General features: G+C 36.2%; 1 protein-coding gene and 2 long non-coding RNA genes across 3 annotated transcripts; all 3 read left to right on the top strand.

The window, feature by feature from the left end:
* Window positions 1–9,175: 9,175 nt before the first annotated feature.
* On the top strand, window positions 9,176–11,933 carry LOC113707897 (uncharacterized). The gene is made up of 3 exons (XR_003452372.2): window positions 9,176–9,638; window positions 11,253–11,310; window positions 11,869–11,933. It is a non-coding gene; the product is annotated as an uncharacterized lncRNA (long non-coding RNA).
* A 509-nt stretch (window positions 11,934–12,442) lies between these two features.
* On the top strand, window positions 12,443–16,984 carry LOC140005512 (uncharacterized). Its single transcript, XM_072046515.1, has 4 exons — window positions 12,443–12,995; window positions 13,603–14,313; window positions 14,439–15,385; window positions 15,674–16,984. Exons 1-4 carry the CDS (start codon window positions 12,443–12,445, stop codon window positions 16,982–16,984), a joined length of 3,522 nt encoding a protein of 1,173 aa, XP_071902616.1.
* Window positions 16,985–18,576: 1,592 nt separating this feature from the next.
* On the top strand, window positions 18,577–21,318 carry LOC140005728 (uncharacterized). Its single transcript, XR_011813295.1, has 3 exons — window positions 18,577–19,023; window positions 20,638–20,695; window positions 21,254–21,318. It is a non-coding gene; the product is annotated as an uncharacterized lncRNA (long non-coding RNA).
* Window positions 21,319–26,473: the final 5,155 nt, after the last annotated feature.

Here is a 26,473-nt window from a genome sequence, read left to right on the forward strand (position 1 = left end):
GCAAAATTGAGCGTTTTTTGAAAAGACTTCCAAAAATTTTTCGGTCAAACTTTATCGGACGTCTGATAGTTGATGGACGGGTGTCCGACAGCGTTCTAAGCTATTTTCTAGAAAAATTTTGCATCAGACGGTAGTGTTGGACGATTCTCTTTGTTTGGCCCTCCGACACTCAAAAAGGGGTATTATAAAGGGTTTTTTCCTTCATTTGGTTCAAATATGCTCTCTTTCTTTCGGACGCACCCCTTCTTTTCCATCAAATTTCAAAATTTCAAATTCGTTTCTTCTCAAGAAAAATTTTTAAAAATTGATTCCACAAACAATCTCACAATCTCTTTACAAACAGATTAGCCTGTAAACTTTCTTCTAACTGTTAAATATTCATCCGATCCCAAAATTCATCAGAAAACCTAGTTTTAAAAAGACTCACCCACTTTGGCAGATTCGAGCATTCATCTTCGTCTAGATAACACAATTAGTCCATTTCATCCACATTCTCATCACATTTTGCAAGAAAATCACCCGGCATTTCACTATGGTGCGATTGAGAGGCGAGTCTTTCAGTGCTAGACGCACAACCTCACTCAGAGATGAAGAAATTGAGGTGCCATCAACAAGAAAATCTGCTCGTCGGTCTAAAAAATGCATTTTCAGTGATAAAAAGAAACGAACTGATCAAACCAATCCACAATTTGCTACATTGCCCAGATTCATTGATGATGATGTCAGAGATATAAATTTGAGTGGATTTCAGTGATAAAAAGAAACGGATTGATCAAACCAATCCACAATTTGCTACATTGCCCAGATTCATTGATGATGATGTCAGAGATAAATTTGAGTGGATTTCACAAAAAGGTTTCATCACTCAAAGAACCATTTTTCCCTCTGAATTCCGTAAGCTTGATTTAGACCCTATTTTTAAGATTTTTGATTTCCAAAAATAGTCTCATATTCTGTCCCTACCCAACTCCTACCACACTGAGATGTTACATCAGTTTTTTATCAATTTTAGGAAGGGTAGCTCTCATACCGAACTCATTTCTCGTGTTAATGGAGAACATTCTTCTTACTACTGATTTTGTCAATCTTGTTTTGAAAACAAAAATTGAAGAAGGCTGTCATAGTAAAATTGCAAATTTTTTCTTATATGAAGAATTTTTAACTGCTTATCATCATTTTTACACTGAAAAATTAATGACTTACTTCCATACTCGCTTTAACACACCTGCTGAGGCCAAGTTAGAGGATTTTAGTCCTCAAAATCTAATTATTTTTACAATCATTTCCAATCTGTTGGTTCCTACTAATGGTCATAGGACTTATGCAAATAAAATGAAACTTTATTTATTTTATTGTTTTCCTGAGAAAATTTGAATTGACTTTGGTTTCGTCATGTGTAAATTTCTGTTCAAACTTAGTACTAACAGTCGTAGGAAACTTTCTTATGAAAAATTTTTAACTCCAATTTTTGCTCATTTCAAAATTCCTTTCATTGGAGTATGTCCAAAAGAAACTTCCTCTTCTATTTTCACTTAAGCATATTTTCAGAGAAAAAATATCAGATTTTTTGATAGCCACTGGTGTTATAAGAAATTTATCTTGGAGTCTCGAATCAAAAGTTATCATGAAACCTCTGTTATTCCCAAACCTTCCAAACAGCTTCGTCTTACTTCACTCTTTTCCATTCATCTTCGCAAATTCTCTTCTCAACCCACTTCATCTACTAACGAAGTCATTAGACTATTTAAAGATCTCAAGAATCATGTTCTTCTTCTTAAAGATAGTGTAATGATGACCATGACACTTGAGCAATAGGCTGCATTTTTGGATAAAAGAAATTTGCTTATGCCTCCTATCCCACGAAAGGAAGAACCTACACATGAAAAGGAGCCACGAACTGAGTCCATTTCTCCCACTGCTGAAGTAGATGCCTCGAACTCTCAACCTACTCCTCATGATCCCCCAACTTCAGAAAAAAACAAGGTTTCAGCCACTGAAGGAAGTGAAGCAGATGATGAAGAGACTGAAGATGAATTGGATCCCTCTACGTTTTGTCTTGCAAGGAGAAGGTCCGGATCGTCTAAGATCACATTTTAGGCACTCTAGGGTCATTTGCACTTCATATTAGGATGCTTTTTCAACTTTTCTTTTGTAATATTTTTTTATGTTTTTTATGTTCCGTACTGTGTTTCCCTTGACGTTTTCGAATGTTACCATTAATGGATTTTGGTTGATATGAATGTTGGTATCATTGATGTTCATTGATATCCTTTGATATTATTTTTCTATTGATATTGGCTGGTGATTTTTGCCATTGATTGATTTTGATGTTAGTTGATGACGTTACTTTTGATGGCAATTACTTTCTGATTTTATGATAACAAAAAGGGGAAGAAATTACTGAATGATTTTGAATTGGTTATGGTTGCTACGTGGAAGGGGGAGTTTTTGATGATATTATGTTCACTATGATGCAAATTACTTTACTCATGACTTTGCTCATGTTGGTACTGAATGATTTTGAATTGGTTATGGATGCCATGTGTAAGGGGAAGTTTTTGCTCAATTTTTTTTCAAAATATCATCCATTGTTTTGTCATCATCAAAAAAGGGGAGAATGATGATCTTGATCCCGATTTTTTGCTGTTTAAAAACAATTGGATAATTGAAACTTATATTTTTTAAATGAGAAAACTTTTCAGCTCTGAAGAAATTTGATTCAAAAAGCAATTGAAAGAAGAAAAAAGGAAATCAAAAACTGTCGGACGCTCACAATGACAATACCGAACGTCCGATAGACAGGGCAGGTACCAAACGATCATATCGGACGAAGAACATCATCACCCAACGTCCAAAAGAATTAAAATGATTTTTTAAACTCTCTGTCCGTTTTCGGACGCAAGCATCGGAAGTATAGGACATCCGATACTCCCAATGGCTAGTTGAGCTACCTTCTATCCATTGAAAGTTTTAATGAAGCACTTTTTTGGTCTCCTATAAACAGTACATGGTCAGAAACTTCAAAATACTTTTTTTGCACACTAAAAATACAAAAGATCAAGAGTAGTTTTAGTGAGAAAATACTCTCTAAGGAACATTTGTAATCTTTGTGGTGTAAGATTCTTTATAAATTTTTCATTTGTGAGAGAATACTTCAATAGTATAGTTTTGTGAGGATTATCCTGAGGGATTGTAAAACTTCCTAGTTTGACCGAGTGAACCTTGGGACAAGGAGGAAGTGAGCCTTCCTTTGTACACAAGATTGGTTATATTTCATCAATTTGAAGAATCTTGTTTTATGAATTGATCTTCAAGCTTAAGAGGAACTTGGTAATCAATTGGTTTGCAATTTTTCTCTTTTTATTTATTTATCATCTTGTGATCCTTAAATTGCATATCTCTTCTACTTTTCTCAAGTGATATTCTTTCTTTATTGATTAATTTATTGTGTGATCATTTAGAAAAAGGGTAAATTTTGTATTGAGCAAAAAGTGCCCATAACCTGATTAGTTTTTTTAATCAATCTAATTCACCCCCTCTTAGGTTGCCTTTAGGCCTAACAGTCTTGAAAACCAAGTCCAAGTATCTCATAAAATTGTGCAAATAAAAACGTGAATAGTCCTTCTGTTAACGTAATTCAGCAGGTTTCAGTATTTCAAATATATCTTGAGTTACAGACCTTGCATTAAGGCAATTCTTAATGCATATTAAAACTAAGAGTTAGGGTTATAATTATAGTGAAGGCATCAAAATCCAATTTTGCTATCTTAATAATCAAATTTTCGAATAACATAGTTGTTCCTATTGTTTCAATTTTCAGAATCTTCCTTAAAAAGTTTCTAACCAGTTGATGGTAATTTTTATCCACTGCATCTTCAAACGTGGATCTAAAATAATTAGAAAACTAAGACAAAAAACTATAACACTCCCAATATTTCTTGAACTTATCATTCATCTTCATAGTCATTTCCCCAAAATCATTATCTAAACTATGCATTTCTTCACCAATTAGTTGTTGAATTTTTCGAATCACATGAAAGTATAAATTAGTAGTATGCTAATGAGATTCAGAAAATAATATAGTGATATCATAAAATGGTTTCAAGAATAAACATATGTGAAGAACGTTATTCCACCCTTCGTTTGATTGAAACGAGTTGTATTTGGATCAACCAGGAGCAACTTGCAACTTTTGAAATGTTTGCCGATGTTTCAAAATAGTTTCACATATCCTTATCCTTATACTATATAAGAATGAGTCTTGATCAAAGGGGGTTTCGAATTTCAACCGCATGGGTAGGGGCATTTTGGAAATGTAAAATAATGTGTTGCTTTTTTAAAACTTTTGGTACAACTTATGGCAGCATGTGTTTGGGTATATTTACAGAGATGCCCTCACGTTTGTACATTTAAAGTTTGTATTGTAGGTACAACACAGAGTACAATTTATGGTGAATTCTTTTGTCACATATTTCCAGAAACGGGGTTGTGTCTTTTTATGGGTAGTTTGGAAACGTATGATTATTTTGGTTGTCTTTTTAGCTTGGGTATAAGTGATAATAGCCTTTGTGTGGTTGTAATTACCTAAACGTCCTTAGTCCCTAATTAAATTGGGGAGAATGTGGTTTAGTAGGTAATTAGTGAAAGGAATTAATGAGGAGGGGTATTTTGAAAATGTGAATTTGTTGTACTGGTCTTTTTAGTAGTTGGTATAACTCATAATAGCTTTTGTCTTGGTGTAATTACATAAAGGTGGTGAGTTGCAAATTAAAGGTTGGAGAACATGGTTTGATGTAACTCATTAGACTTCTCGACTTGCTAAATTCCATTCATTGCAAAGGTTTACTGCAAATGATTTTTTAGACACAATCATTAGGCATAATTGGACGAAGTTGGCTAGATAGGTTTTACTATTCAAATTCTGTTGCTTCAACTTCATGTATTTTGGCTTAAGGTCTAAGTTAAAAGATTGTCTTTGTAGCTATCTTTACCACTTCCAACCATTCTAGAACCAGGATGGTTAAGACAAAATTAATGCTAATTATTGGAAAATTTAAAGCGTCAAGTGTTGGCCATCAGTTCATCCCCTTTTCTCAATTTTTGGGTTTGCTCAACAAAGGTATTATTGTCTGGAACCATCTTTCATCCATTTGAAGACACATCATAACAAACAATTGACTTAGCTTTTTGAATTGTATTTTTTTGCTTTGCTTGTATTTGTGACTGGAACGGGATTCATAGGAAGAGTGTTACATCTCCTAACCAGAATCTCCAAGCCAAGATATGTTGAAGCTGTATTTTTTTACATTGAAATTTGTCATAATTTGCAAATAACATGTGATATATGTATAATTGCTTTGTATGCACATGTTAATATATTTAATTAGGTCATACTAATACATTAACAATGTCAGCCTCATGTGTGTGAGGAAAAGTTTTGCAGGGAATATTTGGAATAAGGTAACCAAAATGTTATCCTTTCTGTTGAATCTTTTAAATTCTTTTGATAGACATGTAGTTAGTTCTGGAATTGATTTTGGTATTAGTGTGTACTTAGTGATACTGATTTGATTTGATGATAGAGCTCGTTCATTTATGTATTTGGTTATATATATGATTGTCTGATTTCTGGGAATACTTGATTCATTTGGTGGTAGTTTGACCTTTGTACTACTGATTTGCTATGGTGATAAAGTTTATTCATTTATGTGATCATGTGATAATTGATTTTGGTAGTTTGATCTTCTGCTATGAAACTTATGGCTTGTCTTAAACTTATGTTTGATAATATGTTTATTTTCTCTTATATTCTGCTAAACTTATGGTAATTGAGTAGTCCATAGTGGTTGAATAGAATTCATTAAAGCTTTCATTCCTAACTTCCTTTACAAAGCATTAGAATTCAACCTAAATTTAGATATTTACTTTATCAATATTGCACCATAAATTGTGCCAGATAAATAGTTCCAAAATTCGATTGAAGCTGGAGTTGTTTTATCACCAATTGACTGAAACTATAGCGAATTTAGTACTACCGAAAAATTATACGAATAAACATATTCTTATCTTTTGAAGATCCTTGTAAATACTTTATTACAATTTTAACAAAAACAAAGCTCCCAAAGTAGTTAAAAAAGGATCTTAATTTATACAAGTTAATAACTTCAATTTCTAATAATTTGTAAAATCTTTACCTACTTAATTTATTAGCTATTGCACTAAATGAAATGATTGTTAGATGTTATCATACAGTAGCATTGGACAAAATTGACTAAAATTCATTCTTATATAGTATAAAGACATCTGGGTATTTTTGGAATGAGGGATTATTTTGAAATCATTAGTGCATTAGGTACAACTTATATAAGTATATGTGTTAGTGTAATTACTGAAATGGTATCATAGTGCAACTAAAATAAAGAGATGTTGCAGCTATTCATTCAATTGTTTGAAACAACTCATAATAATACAACGCATGAGTTCCCATGTCTGAAGCCCTTGTCTTTGAAATAGCTTCCACACTAGCCAAACATAGGTATGTTGATGATTTAATGTCTAGGTATTGGTTATGACTGTTCCGATGCCTTCTCTTTCACATTCTTCCGTTTTTCCCTTTTTGCCTTCCAGGATTAGGCCATTTCCTTCTACTCATATTAAGTAGGATACGGTTAATATGCATTATTATCTGCAACAATTTTATTAATATTACTTAATATGCGTTGTTATCCTACTATTATTTTCATTCATTTTGCTCACCTTGCAAAAATATTGATGATATATACCGATAGGTTCTTGATCAAAAATAACTTCTTGGTCAATATGGAAATAATATTCACTTCAGCCACTAAAAAATTCTCTTTAATCACGGGTACCAAACACCTACGCGATGCGTGGGCACTTCCCTCCTAGTTATAACATATGTTTAACTCCATTTTGTTCAAACATTCTATCAAACTTTTTTTCTATAGTTCATGGAAGGTCTAGCAACACATTCAATAGATTTGATAAAAATTAGAAGTATGCTTTTCTTTGATTGTTTTTCCTTCGAGCTAATAAATTTATATAGGAGAGATGGTTTATCCTTCTAAAACCATTAATTTAAATGGTTTGACATTTAACTTTTTTAGCAATTGATATCCATTTAAATTTAGTATATATGGATGAATAATTGAATATGATGTAACATGAATTTCAATTTCCCTTCCCACCAAAATCTAAAACAATTAAATGGTCTAATAACTGACAAAAGATCACTAATCCTAAGATCACTAATCTATTAAGAATTTCAAGATTGACTTCTTTTTCTACCTTGTACATCCATCGAAGTTAGATTTATATGGATAGACATTTGCATATGGATTCTGCCTGCTCTTGTTTTGACAATTGAATTAATGATACTTAAATGGGATGAATCTTATATGAGAATAAACTAAATTGAAGTTTAAGAACTAAAGTGCAAACCCTAATTTAAGAGTTTAACATGAAATTTATGGATGTCTTAAACTACTCAAAAATAATCCCGCTACTCTAGCATAGTCATGACTAACCAATGCCTTTTTTTTTGGTAAATGTGATTGACTAATGTCTTCAATGCCACAAGTCTAGCAAAGCAAATTAAAAACAATGGCTGAATCACTTCTAGTTTAATTTAATTTACTTTTGCTTAGACATTTGGTTTGATACAAGAAAAATGGGTTATTATTCAAAGCTTAATTTTAAAGTGACTGAATAAATCACAAACACCGTTACTGAAAAATTGACCCAGAAATATGGGATTCAAATGGTTCACACACACGCGCATGCACACACACACACATATATCATTGGAATAGTATCTTTCATGTCGAGAAACAACTTTTTTAAGAAAATTTTGTGTACTATATTTGCCAACCTAATCAATCTTTGTAAATATTGAATTATTAGATAATTGATTTTCTTATAATTTAATTATAAAATAATCAGAGTCAAAATAAATTTTTCAAACCAAATGGATCCAAAAGTTAAAACAGAGCATTGATGAGAGATTATTTGATCAAATGAAGCTGTTGTTGGCATTGATCAAAGCACCACCGTAATATTAATATAGCCAAGGGATTAAGCCAATAGTAGTATCAATCTGTAGAGCAATTAATAGCCCAAATATATGCCAGAAATCACTCGACTTTCAAACGTGAGGATTTGAATCACTACCATACACATCTTTTCATGAAATATTCTTGAGAACTAAAACTATACAATTCAATTATTGCTTTATGCAATTTGTATAATATTTTGTACTTTTTGAAAAAAAATTTAAATAGACTCTTTTTTTCGAAAATAGAAGAAAAGGAATTTTGGAAGAGCTCAAGCCGTCACAATTCTAAATAGCACCGAAGTGAAATTTTTTTTAAAAAAAAAAAAACCCATGGTGCGTTTTATAATATAACCCAACTGGACCACAAAACTTGTCACCCAAGCCTTATTGTAGGGTGATCAAACCCTAAGTAGCATTAGGACTTGAAAACTTAAAACTACTGTCCTTTATGAAATCGGGGGTTCAATGTGTTGACTCGCTAATCAAGAAAGATTTTGCTAGAACCAATGTTTTTAGAACCGGATCGGACCGGCCGGTTGGACCGCGAACCAGACATATCACCGGTCCGGTCTAGTGTCAAACCCGTAAGTTAATGAAAAACCACTAGAAACCGGTCGAACCGTATGAACCGCTGTGAGGATCTCAAAATTGCATTAATTTCTGAAAATTAAAATCAAAATATTATTTAAATGTTGAAATTATTAAATAATATGAATTTATATTTAAAAATGTGTATTTATATTATTAATGATGTTGTCACTTATATAAATGTTATATTTTAATTTACATGAATTTTCAAAATTTATTTGACGGTTCGCGTTCGGCTAAACATTAAGTTGGATTTTCGCACTCCCATACGCAATATAGCTCTAAGTTGAACTGTATGATATGTAGAGGTTATAAAAATGTATAATTCAGTTGAGAAAATGCTAGATGAGGAATTTCTACCAGTAGATAAAATTCTCGCGCGTAAACGCGATTCAATTCAAAATTTTCCCACCATTATTAGCATGCCCAAAAGTCAATTAGACTACTCCCTAGACTACCCCAATTTTCCTCCCATCTTGTCACCAGCTACCACCCTTTTCTTACCCCTCTAAACTTCTGCTCCTCTGCTGCAAGAAGAAGCAGAAACCGCTGCCTTCCAAGCTCCAACAGCCTCTCATCTTCAGCCACTCACACATAGTCTTCAAGCTTCCATTTTCAGCTTCCACCTCCACTTCTTGCTGCTGTCCAGATCGAGCAAGAGGAAGGAGAGGATCGTTGTTGCTGCTGCTACTCTCGCTGCTCCTGCCGCTGCTACTACTGCTGGGTTGTTCAGACCAGGGTGAAGGAGAAAAACCAGCTTCATATTTCTTCCTTCCACCAACCACAGAACCACCCCAAGCTCACCAAAAACCCCAGAACCCCAGCCCTTTTCATCTTCGGTCGCTGCTTTGCTTCTGCGGTGACTGGTTTGACCGAGAGAAAAACAGAGTGCAAGGGGTGCCGACTGACCTCAGTGATTCTAGGAGCGAAATTGGGGAACTAGGCACTTCATTTAGCTAGTAAACAACCACCAAAGGTAACCCCAAAACTTCCGCTTCACCCCCTTAGCCAAAATTTCAGATTTGTTGCAGCTTTTGGTTCTTGAAGTTTTAGCTTGTCTTGATGAAACATGTTGGGTTGCTGATCCTCTAAGCTAATGATTGATGAAGCTAAAGGTGTTTTATGTGTTTATATGTGTGTTTTGTGGTGGGTAAATGTTTGGGAAATTTTAAGAATGAAAATGGGGTGCTGGCCGGATGAGGGATCAATTTTCCAGCTTTGTTACCGGTTGTTGTTTTGCAATTTTTGCTTAGGTAATGAACTGGATTGCTTGTTGGGAGGTTAGACTAATTAGTTGTGATTGTTATGGACTTAAAATATGAGTTATAAGTTGAAGATGGTTGAGCAAAAAGAGGAGAAAATTCTGCTCTGCTAAACCGAACCAGCAGGCCTGTTTTTCTTCCATTTTTACCCGAAATTTTGAGTTGGATTTTGTGAAGTTATTGAGCTATTTAAATCGTGTATATGTTCACCTATATGTGTAGAGCAGTTTTGGTGAAAATGCAGCTTTGCTGCAATGGGAAATTTCATTGAAAAATCAAAGGGAAAAATGCCCCTTGAGCTGTCCGAAAAATTCTGGAAATTTCCAGATTTTTGGGCGAATTTGGGGTTTGGTTTTGACAAGTTTTTTTGAACCATTTGAGCTGTAAACATGTTAACTTATATGTGAAGTATTGTTTGGGTAAAAATGTAGCCTTTGAGTAGTTGAAAATTTTTGGACAAATTGAAGAGAAAATGGACTGCTTGTACCGAATGCACTTGAAAATTTTTCCAACTTTGCATGAGACACGTTGAATGATTTTCACGTTAACATGAACCCAATTTGACTTGTGTTTAGTTAAGGGGTGTGTATAACTCAATTTGGGGACAAAATCTAGTAGAGTTTACGTTCAAAAAATGGACCAAAATTTTATTCTTCACGGGGCTACTCAAAACAGAAATTTTGTTTGAAATTAGAAATGATTTTGACGTTTGGATTTCGTTTTGGTTAAATGTGGACTAAATTTGTCCCGAAAATGTTTTCTAGCATTAACCTTTGTTACTAGGTCCACTTCGAGTCAATAACCTTGAATTTTATTAAACCAAATGTCCTATTTCGAGAAATATGCCAAATTTGGAAATTTTCTTGAAAACTCAAGTTTTTGCCTTCATGAAAATCCTTGAACCAAGTTGGTCAATGGAATTTGGCAAACTTAAGGAGTTTCTATTTTATAGAAATTCCAACGACTAGTTTTACTTGGTTTATATGATTTCCTCTTAAAGGAATTTCCCAAGATATTTTTGGGGAAAATTAGAAGGGAAAATTTCTCTAAATGGGTAAATATGATTTTTCTCAACCAGTGACACCAAAGTGGTGTTAATTGCTTATATGACTCTAGAACTTGGTTATTGAAATATTTGACGAATTTAGCAAGTTTTTGGTTTTAAAGAAACCTCAAAATTTAATTTCACTCGAAATTTGTGGATTTCACTTTGAGAAAACGATTAATACTAGTTTGGGATTTTTGACTGAAATTAAAAGCTAGTTGACTCGAGTTAAATTCGCCAACTCAAAAGTGGAAATTTATGTGAAATATTTGTATGATTTTAGGAGTTGGTGAAGAGCACAATCTCGATCAAAGTTTGCAATTCTAGACTCTTCACTTGAGGTGAGTGTCTCTTGCGTGAATCGTGTTTAACTGCTAGTTGAACTACTTGTTAAAAGTACTTGCTAGAGATATCATGAAATGTTATATGCTATGTGATTGCGTGAAATATCACAAGTACAAGTGTTGCAATGTCGATTGGAGCGTGGTCTCGTCGACTAAATAAACCAAACGGATGCACGTACCACGCTCTATTAGAGTGGGAGGTACCTCTCTGCCGTCTTGGTAAAAGTGCTTGCAAAATTCGTGTTGGAGTCGGGCCCGAAAATAAGGGGGAAGTCGTTGCTAGGAGACAAGTAGAGTAGGAAATATTCTACATGGAGGTTAGGTAGTGAAAGTTAACGGAGTGTCAACTACAAAAAAAAAAAAATTCCTGATCAAGCGCGTGGACTTTGGCTCCTGAGAGCCCCGTATCATTTTCTTGTCATGTTACTTCGATTTCCTAAATTGTTAATTGCTTACTTGTCCATTTGTACTTGTTAAATTGCCCTATGTGAATTGCATGTTTCGAGGCACCACTGAGCTATTGGTTCATCCCTTCCAATTTGTTTTCCTTGACAGGTTCTGAGTTGCATGAAGTCTTGGAGAACTAGAAAAGAAATGTTATATTTTGAATGCCCACTTTTATATATGTACTTTGGGAAAACTTTAGTATCTTTTGGATGACTTTTGTGTCTTTGGGAAAATGTGAATCCTGTGGTGCTTCTGTGCCCTGGATTAGGAATTTTAAATTGTAAATTAAGTTGAATTTAAGTATTTTAAGTTAGACATTTTCTTGATGCTTGAAATTGTATTTTTGGACAGAGTAAGTCGAATGGTACGGTTTGTTTAAGTACTTGGCTTATGCGAGAAGTAAAGTTTATTTACGAATAATATTTGATGATGTTAGATGATTGAGTGAGTGAGTCCCGGCGAGAGTTGGGCAGGCGATTCGCCGAACCCTCTGGTTCGCCTTAGAGGGAGGTGGGGCCTTCACAGGTGGTATCAGAGCATTAGGTTAGAACGTATTTGGGAGAATTGTTAGGTATTTTATTCCTAGAAATAGGAATGAGATACTTAGATATATTTTAAGTGATAATTGATCAAGTTAATGGTGCTAAGGTTTAACTTTGAAAGTTTTGGCTGTTTTGTAGGTATGGAGAACCCTAATGGGAACGGACATGCTGCTAATGGTAACGGGCACGTGAATGGTCACGTGCCGCCTCTTAGGCCTATATTTTACCAAGTTCAGGGTGGTGGAGCTCGTGGTCAGTACTCGCCCGACACCAGGGTTCCTAGGTGTGACTGTAGGTTGACCTTTTCTTACCCCAACCGCTTGGTTCTGGCTATAGACGATGAGCGTCGCCAGTTGGTGAATTCCAATCTGGCCCTGATTCAGGACGTGGATGAGTTAGGTGCCATAGTGACTCATCTGCAGAATAGGGCAACAGAGCTGACTGGACGGGTGATAGAGGAGAGAGCTAGGGCTGAGGCAGACCGTGAGGAGCTGCAGAGAGCAAGGGATAGTGTGGCTAGGATGAGAGACATGGTTCGTGAGCGAGCTTTTGGGATACTAGCGGATGCTACCATGCTGGTGGATGAGGTGATGGACGAGGCCTCAGAGGTAGCTCCTAGTGCTGAGGAGGATTCAGAGGAGGACCCGGAGGAAGATCCAGAAGAGGATCCTGATGAGGGGAATCCATCTGATGGTCCCGCTGAGGACTAGGCTTAGTTAGATTCTCTTTTGACTTGTAATCTGTAAACATTGGTTGGGATGGTGCTAACTCTTGGGCCATTGTATTTTTGTAACTGTATGGCTTGCTTTTGTGGTGATTGCACTTCTTTTGATTATGAATGACTGGTTGCACCTTGTAGCACTTTTGGGCTATATTTTTGTAAAATCCCAACGAAATGCTAATTGTAGGAATTTCGAATGTTAATATATGTGTTAGTTATGGTTATTTTTATCGCCCTCAAGTTGATCTTCATTTGGCATAATTTTCTGCTTTGTTTCTCAATTTTATGCAATTTTCCTGCGTTGCTCTTTAAATTTTGCGTAAATTTCTATATACTTACTTCTTGTTTTGCATTAGGCATAACTAGGTATGGATCCCCGTGATAGAGGCCGAGGCCGAAATCGAGGCCGAGGTCGAGGGAGACGGGCTGAACCCCTTCGTGATCAAGGGGGCGATAGAGCATCGGAAGTGAACCAAAATCGGGGACCCGAGGGCGGGGGCGGAGATCAAATGGCCACCGCTATTAATAGGATAACCGAAGTGCTAGAACGTTTGACGGACCGTTAAGGTCCTGGACCAGTGCATCAACAACCTGGTGGGCAGTTAGATACTGAAGATAGGGCCTTGGAGAGGTTCCTAAAGTTTGGGCCGCCTAAGTTTCAAGGTGGGCTAGAGCCTAAAATAGCTGAGGGATGGTGGGAGAGAATATCTGATATTTTTGCCACCTTGGATTACACTGAGACGCGGAAGGTGACTTTTGCGTCATTTCAATTTGAGGGAGCTGCACGGTCTTGGTGGAATCTAATTAAGGATAAGTGGGATAGAGACCGTACCCCTAGTACTTGGGCAAACTTCACCCGTGAGTTTAATGCCAAATTCCTTCCACCTCTAGTCCAAGAGAAAATGGAGGACGACTTTATTAAGTGCAAACAAGGGGCCATGAGTGTAGCAGAGTATGAGACCTACTTCACTAAACTAGCCCGATATGCCCCTGACCTGATAGCCACTGAGCAGAGACGCATTAGGAGATTTGTGCAAGGGCTCAATGTGGAGATTCAAGAGGGGCTAGCAACTGCTCAAATTAACACGTATAGTGATGCCGTAGAGAAAGCTCAGAGGTTTGAGACGGCTAGAGCCCAATCTAAGTCATTCTTTGCTAGGAAAAGGAATGCCCCTAGTGGTAGCAGGGACCTAATTTCTACAAGTGCCCCACCGCCTAAGATGGGTAGAGGAACTGGGGTAGTGAATATCCCTCTTGCATCGAGAGGTGCTTTAACAAGGGGTGCAGGAGGTAGAGGCTCTGGGGCGAGAGGATCTGGAGTGAGAGGAGGTCAAAGTGGAAGGGGACCCCTAGGAGTGCTCCACAAGGTGTACAAGTGTCAACCCCTCAGATAACCTGTGGTTACTGTGGAAAAGCCAATCATACCGCAAATGAGTGCTGGAGAAAGGAGGGCAAGTGCCTCAGGTGTGGGAGTGCTGAGCACCAAATTGCTAATTGTCCTAAGATTTCCGAGAATGGGGGAAGCCAAGGAGGTGCCACAAGTTCTAGGCAAACTGCTTCTGGAGGGAGTCGGCCAAAGGTCCCGGCCAGAGTTTATGCCCTAGATAGTCAACCTGTACCTGACCCTTCGGAGGTAGTCGAAGGTACACTTCCAATCTTTCATCGATTAGCTAAGGTTTTAATTGATCCAGGTGCGACTCATTCGTTTGTTAATCCTGCTTTTATGTGTGGAATTAATGTAAAGCTTGTACGATTACCCTATGATTTGGAAGTTATGACTCCTACAGGTAATAAAAGCATACTCACTAGTTTGGTGTATAAGGAGTGTGAATTTTGGGTTGGGGAGCGAAAAATGCTGGTTGACTTGGTGAGTTTGGACCTTAAGGGGTATGATGTGATTATAGGAATGGACTTTTTGTCTTACCACCATGCTAAGCTAGATTGTAGAGCTAAAGTGGTGGAATTTTGCATCCCAGGTGAGGCCACTCTCAAGCTAGTTATAAGGGGTAGATTAGCTTCGTCTGCTTTGATTTCAGGGATTCGAGCTAGGAAAATGCTTCACAAGGGAGCCCAGGGTTTCTTAGCTTTCTTAATTAACGCCCCTGGTGACCAAGTGAAATTAGAAGATGTACCAATCGTGCGAGATTTTCCCGATGTCTTTCCGGAAGAATTAACATCTTTGCCACCTGAAAGGGAGATAGAGTTTAAGATTGACTTGGTTCCAGGAATAGCCCCAATTTCAAAAACTCCTTATAGAATGGCTCCTGCGGAGTTGAAAGAACTAAAGATCCAGTTGCAGGACCTCCTAGAAAGAGGTTTTATTAAGGAAAGTGACTCACCGTGGGGAGCTCCAGTTTTGTTTGTAAAGAAAAAGGACGGGAGTTTGAGATTGTGCATTGACTATCGAGGTTTGAATGAGGTGACTATTAAGAATAAGTACCCTTTGCCCTTGATTGATGGATTATTTGATCAATTGCAAGGATCGGTGGTGTACTCTAAGTTAGATTTGAGACAAGGGTACTATCAATTGAGGATTAAAAAGGAGGACATACCTAAGACTGCTTTTAATTCTAGATATGGGCACTTTGAGTTTGCGGTAATGCCTTTTGGGTTAACCAATGCTCCAGCTGCTTTCATGGATCTAATGCAGAGAATCTTTAAGAAATATCTGGACCAATTTGTGGTGGTATTCATAGATGATATTCTAGTATATTCTAAGACCCGAGAGGATCACGCCAAGCACTTGGAGATAGTTTTACAAGTGTTGAGGGAACACAAGCTTTACGCTAAGTTCAGTAAGTGTGAATTTTGGCTGGAAGAAATTTCTTTTCTGGGTCATAGAATTTATAAGAATGGAATTGCAGTGGATCCAACTAAAGTGGAGGCAGTTACTTTGTGGAAACAACCAGAGAATCCAACTGAAGTTAGAAGTTTCTTGGGATTGGCGGGTTATTACCGTCGTTTTATAAAAGATTTCTCAAAAATTGCTGGGCCAATGACGGAGTTAACTAAGAAAAATCATAAGTTCATTTGGAGCCCTAAATGTGAAGCGAGCTTTCAAGAATTGAAGAGGCGATTGACTACGGCTCCAGTGTTAGCCCTACCTGAGGGAGTTGAAGGGTATGTAGTATATTCCGATGCTTCTAAAGAAGGGTTAGGCTGTGTTCTAATGCAAAAGGGAAAAGTTGTGGCCTATGCTTCTAGGAAATTAAAACCTCATGAGATGAATTACCCGACCCATGACCTAGAGTTGGCTGCTGTTATTTTTGCTTTGAAGAAGTGGAGACATTACTTGTATGGGGTAACATTTGAGGTATTCACAGACCATAAGAGCCTTAAGTATCTGTTTTCACAAAAGGAGTTGAACTTGCGACAGAGGCGTTGGGTAGAATTTCTTGAGGATTATGATTGTTCAATCAATTATCACCCTGGGAAAGCAAATGTGGTTGCAGATGAACTAAGTAGGAGGGCTCAAGTAGCGGGTCTAATGGTGAGAGAATGGGATATGTTAGAAGAAGCGAGTGGTTGGAATCCTCGTTTAGAAAAGTTGAAAATCTTGTTTGGAAATCTATCCTTAAAATCCCCTTTGTTACAAAGAATTAAGGAGGCTCAAAGGAAGGATCCGGTAGTACAAGGTTATTTGGAGAGAGTGGGAAAGGGGGAAACCCTAGATTTTAAACTAGGACCTGAAGGCATTTTGAGATTTAGGGATCGAATAGTAGTACCTAGTGAAGAGGGTTTGAAAAGAGAAATTCTAGAGGAGTCACATCGGTCCAAGTATACTATTCACCCTGGAGTTAACAAGATGTATCAGGATGTAAAAGGGCTTTATTGGTGGGATGGCTTAAAAAGGGATGTGGCGAAATTTGTACAGACTTGCCTAGTGTGTCAGCAGGTTAAGGCAGAACATCAAAAGCCTTCTGGTTTGTTACAACCTTTAGAAATCCCTGAGTGGAAATAGGAGCATATTACCATGGATTTTGTGACGGGTTTACCTAGAAGTCAAAGGGGACATGATGCGGTTTGGGTGATAGTGGATAGGCTTACAAAATCTGCACATTTCTTACCGGTGAATATGAGTTACTCTTTGGAGAAACTAGCCAAGTTATACACAGAAGAAATTATGAGATTGCATGAGATTCCTGTAAGTATAGTCTCCGATCGAGACCCTAGGTTTGTTTCCCGCTTTTGGCAGAAATTTCAGGAGACTTTGGGGACTAAATTGAAGTTGAGCACTGCATATCATCCACAAACAGATGGACAGTCGGAGAGGACCATACAAACCCTAGAGGACATGTTAAGATCCTGTATATTAGATTTCGGAGGGAGTTGGAGCCAGTACATGACGTTGGCAGAGTTTGCTTATAATAACAGTTATCAGGCTTCAATCCAAATGGCACCGTATGAGGCGCTTTATGGTAGAAGGTGTCGATCCCCTATTCATTGGGATGAAGTAGGAGAGAAGAGAGTTTTAGACCCGACAGCTATTCCATGGATCGAAGAAGCTTATGAGAAGGTTAAGCTGGTTAGGGAGAGACTTCAAACTGCTCAAAGTCGGCAGAAGAGTTACGCAGATCACCGAAGGAAAGACTTGGAATTTGACGTAGGGGACAAAGTCTTTCTAAGAGTGAAACCTATGAAAGGAGGGGTAGTATCCAAGAAGGGAAAGAAATTAAAGCCGAGATACATTGGACCCTTTGAAATTCTTAAACGAGTTGAAAAAATGGCTTATCAGCTGGATTTACCTCCTAGTATGAGCAGGATTCATAATGTCTTCCACGTATCTATGCTCAAGAGATATCATCCCGACCCAAGTTATGTGATTCAATTAGATGAAGTTGAAGTAGACGAGTTTTTGACCTATGAGGAGCAACCAGTTAAGATTTTGGACCGAGAAATTAAAGAACTGAGAAATAAGAAGATTGCCTTAGTCAAAGTCTTGTGGAGAAATCACGACGTTGAGGAGGCAACTTGGGAGGTAGAGAAGGACATGAAGGACCAATACCCAGAGTTATTCGCTTGAACAGGTAAGAATTTTGAGGACAAAATTCTTTTAAGGGGGGAAGGATGTGAGGATCTCAAAATTGCATTAATTTCTGAAAATTAAAATCAAAATATTATTTAAATGTTGAAATTATTAAATAATATGAATTTATATTTAAAAATGTGTATTTATATTATTAATGATGTTGTCACTTATATAAATGTTATATTTTAATTTACATGAATTTTCAAAATTTATTTGACGGTTCGCGTTCGGCTAAACATTAAGTTGGATTTTCGCACTCCCATACGCAATATAGCTCTAAGTTGAACTGTATGATATGTAGAGGTTATAAAAATGTATAATTCAGTTGAGAAAATGCTAGATGAGGAATTTCTACCAGTAGATAAAATTCTCGCGCGTAAACGCGATTCAATTCAAAATTTTCCCACCATTATTAGCATGCCCAAAAGTCAATTAGACCACTCCCTAGACTACCCCAATTTTCCTCCCATCTTCTCACCAGCTACCACCCTTTTCTTACCCCTCTAAACTTTCGCTCCTCTGCTGCAAGAAGAAGCAGAAACCGCTGCCTTCCAAGCTCCAACAGCCTCTCATCTTCAGCCACTCACACATAGTCTTCAAGCTTCCATTTTCAGCTTCCATCTCCACTTCTTGCTGCTGTCCAGATCGAGCAAGAGGAAGGAGAGGATCGTTGTTGCTGCTGCTACTCTCGCTGCTCCTGCCGCTGCTACTACTGCTGGGTTGTTCAGACCAGGGTGAAGGAGAAAAACCAGCTTCATATTTCTTCCTTCCACCAACCACAGAACCACCCCAAGCTCACCAAAAATCCCAGAACCGCAGCCCTTTTGATCTTCGGTCGCTACTTTGCTGCTGCGGTGACTGGTTTGACCGAGAGAAAAATAGATTGCAAGGGGTGCCGACTGACCTCAGTGATTCTAGGAGCGAACTTGGGGAACTAGGCACTTCATTTAGCTAGTAAACAACCACCAAAGGTAACCCAAAAACTTCCGCTTCACCCCCTTAGCCAAAATTTCAGATTTGTTGCAGCTTTTGGTTCTTGAAGTTTTAGCTTGTCTTGGTGAAACATGTTGGGTTGCTGATCCTCTAAGCTAATGATTGATGAAACTAGAGGTGTTTTATGTGTTTATATGTGTGTTTTGTGGTGGGTAAATGTTTGGGAAATTTTAAGAATGAAAATGGGGTGCTGGCCGGATGAGGGATCAATTTTCCAGCTTTGTTACCGGTTGTTGTTTTGCAATTTTTGCTTAGGTAATGAACTGGATTGCTTGTTGGGAGGTTAGACTAATTAGTTGTGATTGTTATGGACTTAAAATATGAGTTATAAGTTGAAGATGGTTGAGCAAAAAGAGGAGAAAATTCTGCTCTGCTAAACCGAACCAGCAGGCCTGTTTTTCTTCCATTTTTACCCGAAATTTTGAGTTGGATTTTGTGAAGTTATTGAGCTATTTAAATCGTGTATATGTTCACCTATATGTGTAGAGCAGTTTTGGTGAAAATGCAGCTTTGGTGCAATGGGAAATTTCATTGAAAAATCAAAGGGAAAAATGCCCCTTGAGCTGTCCGAAAAATTCTGGAAATTTCCAGATTTTTGGGCGAATTTGGGGTTTGGTTTTGACAAGTTTTTTTGAACCATTTGAGCTGTAAACATGTTAACTTATATGTGAAGTATTGTTTGGGTAAAAATGTAGCCTTTGAGTAGTTGAAAAATTTTGGACAAATTGAAGAGAAAATGGACTGCTTGTACCGAATGCACTTGAAAATTTTTCCAGCTTTGCATGAGACACGTTGAATGATTTTCACGTTAACATGAACCCAATTTGACTTGTGTTTAGTTAAGGGGTGTGTATAACTCAATTTGGGGACAAAATCTAGTAGAGTTTACATTCAAAAAATGGACCAAAATTTTATTCTTCACGGGGCTACTCAAAACAGAAATTTTGTTTGAAATTAGAAATGATTTTGACGTTTGGATTTCGTTTTGGTTAAATGTGGACTAAATTTGTCCCGAAAATGTTTTCTAGCATTAACCTTTGTTACTAGGTCCACTTCGAGTCAATAACCTTGAATTTTATTAAACCAAATGTCCTATTTCGAGAAATATGCCAAATTTGGAAATTTTCTTGAAAACTCAAGTTTTTGCCTTCATGAAAATCCTTGAACCAAGTTGGTCAATGGAATTTGGCAAACTTAAGGAGTTTCTATTTTATAGAAATTCCAACGACTAGTTTTACTTGGTTTATATGATTTCCTCTTAAAGGAATTTCCCAAGATATTTTTGGGAAAAATTAGAAGGGAAAATTTCTCTAAATGGGTAAATATGATTTTTCTCAACCAGTGACACCAAAGTGGTGTTAATTGCTTATATGACTCTAGAACTTGGTTATTGAAATATTTGACGAATTTAGCAAGTTTTTGGTTTTAAAGAAACCTCAAAATTTAATTTCACTCGAAATTTGTGGATTTCACTTTGAGAAAACGATTAATACTAGTTTGGGATTTTTGACTGAAATTAAAAGCTAGTTGACTCGAGTTAAATTCGCCAACTCAAAAGTGGAAATTTATGTGAAATATTTGTATGATTTTAGGAGTTGGTGAAGAGCACAATCTCGATCAAAGTTTGCAATTCTAGACTCTTCACTTGAGGTAAGTGTCTCTTGCGTGAATCGTGTTTAACTGCTAGTTGAACTACTTGTTAAAAGTACTTGCAAGAGATATCATGAAATGTTATATGCTATGTGATTGCGTGAAATATCACAAGTACAAGTGTTGCAATGTCGATTGGAGCGTGGTCTCGTCGACTAAATAAACCAAACGGATGCACGTACCACGCTCTATTAGAGTGGGAGGTACCTCTCTGCCGTCTTGGTAAAAGTGCTTGCAAAATTCGTGTTGGAGTCGGGCCCGAAAATAAGGGGGAAGTCGTTGCTAGGAGACAAGTAGAGTAGGAAATATTCTACATGGAGGTTAGGTAGTGAAAATTGACGGAGTGTCAACTACAAAAAAAAAAAATTTCCTGATCAAGCGCGTGGACTTTGGCTCCTGAGAGCCCCGTATCCTTTTCTTGTCATGTTACTTCGATTTCCTAAATTGTTAATTGCTTACTTGTCCATTTGTACTTGTTAAATTGCCCTATGTGAATTGCATGTTTCGAGGCACCACTGAGCTATTGGCTCATCCCTTCCAATTTGTTTTCCTTGACAGGTTCTGAGTTGCATGAAGTCTTGGAGAACTAGAAAAGAAATGTTATATTTTGAATGCCCACTTTTATATATGTACTTTGGGAAAACTTTAGTATCTTTTGGATGACTTTTGTGTCTTTGGGAAAATGTGAATCCTGTGGTGCTTCTGTGCCCTGGATTAGGAATTTTAAATTGTAAATTAAGTTGAATTTAAGTATTTTAAGTTAGACATTTTCTTGATGCTTGAAATTGTACTTTTGGACAGAGTAAGTTGAATGGTACGGTTTGTTTAAGTACTTGGCTTATGCGAGAAGTAAAGTTTATTTACGAATAATATTTGATGATGTTAGATGATTGAGTGAGTGAGTTCCGGCGAGAGTTGGGCAGGCGACTCGCCGAACCCTCTGGTTCGCCTTAGGGGGAGGTGGGGACGCCACAACCGCTATAAACCGTACAAACTGTAACCCAGCGATTTTTAAATTTTCAAACAAAATAATGTCAAGAATGAAGCTACTAAGATTCGAACCCAGGTCTCCATGGTCATAATAAGACAATCTTACGCTAAACCACAGTCATAGGACAAGTTCATGTTGTGTAGAATTCTACTTAACTTGACTAAAAAACTAAAAATCAGATTAATAAAAAAAGAAACCCTAGCATTAAGAAAACAAACAGCGGCGAGCAGATGGCAGTCACGGCACATTTCTTTCAGTTTTCCTGCTTCGCTTCCTCGGCTTCAGGCTTCTCCTCTTGAATTTTTTTTTCAATTTTTTCTTCGTAACCCTTCCACATCCAAATATCCACGACAAGATATCCGAGACTTGAGAGCTTTTCCTGTTTTCCATCATCTTGGTAAGTTTAATTTTTCCCTTTTCAAGCTTTTTGTTTTCTATATTATCTTTAGCCGATTTTTTTTTGTATTTTCTTCTTTTTCCCCCAATTTTCATCCATTTACCCCAATTTTTATTTTATTTTTGTTTGATTAGTTAAGGATGAAATTATGAATCAAGAATTATTTTGCAGTCATATTTGGAGGAAGTATCAAAATAATAAAATTAGACATGTTTGGTTTCTAAATTTTGTATTTTTTCGGAATTAATCTTTGGTTCCTATGAAAAAATTAATAAAATTAGACATGTTCAGAATTAATAAAATTTTTGTTTTAAATTTTGTATTTTTCGAAATTAGAGAAGCCCAGATGTCTATTTTTTGTTCCTTTGATGTCGTTTGTTTGCATGTAACATTTGTATGCTATGAACTTCGTCTTCTGTGTTTTCTATCTCACTGAAGTAATTAGTCTACCTAATGCTCATTCATCTTGAATTTTATAGGTTTCACTGAAGCAACAAAATTAAAGATATGTTTTTACTTGTTCATTATCTTTTGCAACTAGCAATTAAAGTCTACTTCTTCTTTAAGGATGTAGTTTTAATAGTAAAGACTCTTTACTTTTGGTTTGTTGGTGTACATGCTTGGCTATCTAATGCGCTGCATTTTTAGTTTGAGCACATGGATACAAATACTTGTCTAATAGTCTAGTAAAGGGACAACGATCCTTTTGTGCTAGTGCTAATAATGTATATTCTTTTTAGCTTCACATAAACAAATGCTTTGATTGACAACTATATTGGCATTGCTTTGGGCAAGTTTAGACTCACATACATTGGTTGGAAAAATACAGCTTTGCAAAAGGTTAATAGTTGACATGTCTGGTTTCATGCAAGCTATCTTAATTTTTTTGTAAATGAAAAAAGCAAATGTTAATAGTTGAGCTATTGATGTGACTAATTGATCTTCTTATATTACTGAAAATTTGTTAATTTTATTTTCTTATTGGTACACTATATTTTACAAATGAATTAATTATGTCTAAATTAACTATGTAAAGAATAATGGATACCGGTACTGGTAGTAATTCACAATCTTCGACTGCTAGAGCTGTTAATAGTGGAGAATCAGCAAGTCAAAATCATAGACAAAAGTCTGATAGCATGGAATCATTGTTCGGAAGGTGTGCATAAGAAAGGAAGAAAAACTTTGACATGTGGGTATTGTTTTAAAGTAATTGCTGGTGGTGGCATTCACCGGATGAAGCAGCATTTGGCAGGAGAACAAGGCAGTATTGTTCCATGTGCAAGGGTTGATCCGGCAGTTAGACATGCTATTTTGGCATCTATGAAGGAGAAGGAGTAGAAATCTAAAGAAAAATAGGGTGATTTTGGGGTGGAAAATCCATTCGGCCGCACTACTTATGCATTTGATGGCGATGAATTCCAAGAGATTCCTTCTCATTTAGCAAATGCGATAAGTTCATCTAGCAAAGGAAAGAGAAAGGTCACAACTTCAATAGGTATATATGCTTTTTTTTAAAATGTGGGTGTGATACTTCTCAACCAACCATTAAAGCTTGTTTGCAAAGTAAGGAAAAATGGAAAAATACGGACATGGCTATTGCTGTTTGGTTTTATGATGCTTGCATTCCCATAAATGTTGTTAACTCTCCATTTTTTTCAAAAAGCTATTGATCAAATAGCATCAATGGGTCATGGTTACAAAGGTCCATCCTATCATTCTTTGAGAGATTTAACTTGTTGTAAAATGCCAAGAGAGATGTGAAATTAGTTGTTGATTCTTTTAGAAGTATTTGGACAGAAACTGGTTGCACTATAATGGGTGATGGGTGGAAAGATACTAGACAAAGACCATTGATTAATTTTTTGGTTTATTGTTCTAAGGGTATTACTTTCATTAAATACATGGATGCATCTGATATTGTAATAAGTGCAGAAAATTTGTGTAATTTATTTGCTGAAGTTGTTGAGATGGTTGGTTCAAATAATGTGGTGCATTTAGTTACTGATAATGCTAGCAATTATAAAGTTGTTAGGTCTTTGTTAAGTAAAAGATATCCAAACATTTGGTGGTCACCGTGTGCTACACACTGCATCAATTTGATTTTGAAAGACATTAGTGAAATGAATAATGTAAAAGCTCTAGTGTCTCTTGCTTCAACAGTGACCATTTTTATCTACAATCATAAGTTCACTTTGAATTGGTTAAGAAAGACTGCTGGGTGGAAAAAAATTATTCGTCCAGTTGAAACTCGATTTGCAACTACCTTTATTGCATTAAAAGGTTTGCATGATCATAAGGATAGTTTGCAATCTTTGGTTACTAGTGGGGATTACAAAAAATTTCTGAGAATAGAAAAAGGAAAAGATGTGAAGCAAATTATTTTGGATGAAAGGTTTGGAATAACTGTTTGATTATGGTGAGAATAATGGGCCCTATCATTCGTTTATTGCGTATTTGTGACACTGATGAAAGGCCTTCATTGGGTTATGTTTATGAAGGCATGTTTAGAGCAATAAATGGCATCAAAAGGCTGTTTAGAAATAAAGAAAGGTTGTACAAGCCTTATATTGACATCATCAATGATAGGTGGGATAGAATGTTGAGAAAAAGGCTACATGCTACTACTTATTATTTGAATCCTGCTTTTCAATATGAGAGTGCCACATTTTGTACACATCCAGAGGTTATAAATGGCTTGCTTGATTACATTGAAACAAAAATGGATTGGTGTAACCCTAAAAAATTATTGCAAGAGGTTGGAATGTATCGAGAAACGCAAGGGAGTTTTGGGCGCAAACTTGCTATTCTTACTAGCAAATTTGATCAGCCAGGTTATTTATATTTTTTAACATCTAAAATTTGTGAATTTATTCTTTATTTTGGTCTAATATTTTAATATGATTATGACAGAAAATTGGTGGAAGTTATATGGTTGTGATGCTCCGAATTTGTAAAAGCTTACAATTAGAATTTTGAGTCAAACAGCTTCTTCTTCTGGGTGTGAATGTAATTGGAGCGTTTTTTAACGCATTCACACTAAAAAAAGGAATAGGTTGGAGCACCAAAGACTTAACGACCTTGTTTATGTGCACTACAATTTGCGTTTGCAACATAGGTAAAATTGATTTTTACTTTATTTTTTACATTTTATTTTTTAAAATAATGTTAGATTTATAACTAATGTATTTTATTGTAGGTTTGATCATCGTAAGAGATCTTATGATCCCATTGATTATGAATCTATTGATAAAACGGAATTTTGGGTCATAGAAGAAGAACAAGATAGTGAGCTTAATTGTGATGAATTGGAGGAAAAACTCGAAGAACTTCGTAAGGATGATTCTCAACTAGTTGAAGGTTGGTTTTAATATTAAAATAAATATATTTTTAGTTTGTAATATGAGATGCTAAAAGTGCGCTTTTTGGTTTGAATTTTATTATAAATATGGATAAATCCTTAATTGTTACTTTATTTATTTATTTAGATCATGAAAGTGAAGTTGGGGAAGATAATGATATTGATTTGGAAGCATTTCAGCGTAGATGCCTTTTGGATGGTGATGAAGATAATGATTGGTAATATAACATGTTAATTAGTGATGTTTAGTAGCAATTAATTTTTTATGTGTTTAGTTGTATCTTTGTTTTTCAAAATTTTTTGGCTTTTTTTTGAGTTTGAGCAATTAGATTTATATTTTTGTAATAAACTTTTAACTTTTTCAGGTTAAGTTGATGAAATTGTGAAGGTGGTGTTGTTGCCTATCATGCCACTGATGGAAGTTTGTTATTCAAATTGTTTATCTTAAATATGAGTTGGACTCTTTTATGGACTTTTTTAGGATTGTAAAAGAATGTCAACATTTATTTTATTTATTTGTGTGTTTTTATTTGTGATAATTGGTGAACATTTGGATTATATCTATTTATGTTTGTAATAAATTTATAAAAACTTGTGGTGAATTATGCTATTTTAGTTGCATTTATCATTCCAGGTTTTATGTATAACATTTAGGAAATTTACTATTATCTCAACTTAAATTTAGTTATGTTGGTGAATTCATTTTAGGGACTTAAGTTATCAATAATCATGTTAGATTGTGCATTAGCCGTCAAGTTCAAGTATAGAGTGAAGACCTGTGAAGTACTTAGCACTAAAGTTGCAAAAAAAAAAAAAAAAAAAACCGGTGAACCGGTTGGTTGGACCGCAAACCGGCCCCCTCTCCGGTTCGCTGGCCGGTCCGTGTTTAAAAACATTGGATTGGGCCACTAAAGTTTTGAGTTTGGAGTTCTTTGTCTGCCCACGCACAACTTGGGCCATTCTCCATGTCTAGTTGGCCGGTTTACTTTCTCATTCTAGCCAAGTAAATGTAATAAAATTGACTTGTTT

Source organism: Coffea arabica, chromosome 4e (genome assembly GCF_036785885.1).
Source record: "Coffea arabica cultivar ET-39 chromosome 4e, Coffea Arabica ET-39 HiFi, whole genome shotgun sequence".
Lineage (NCBI taxonomy): Eukaryota > Viridiplantae > Streptophyta > Magnoliopsida > Gentianales > Rubiaceae > Coffea > Coffea arabica.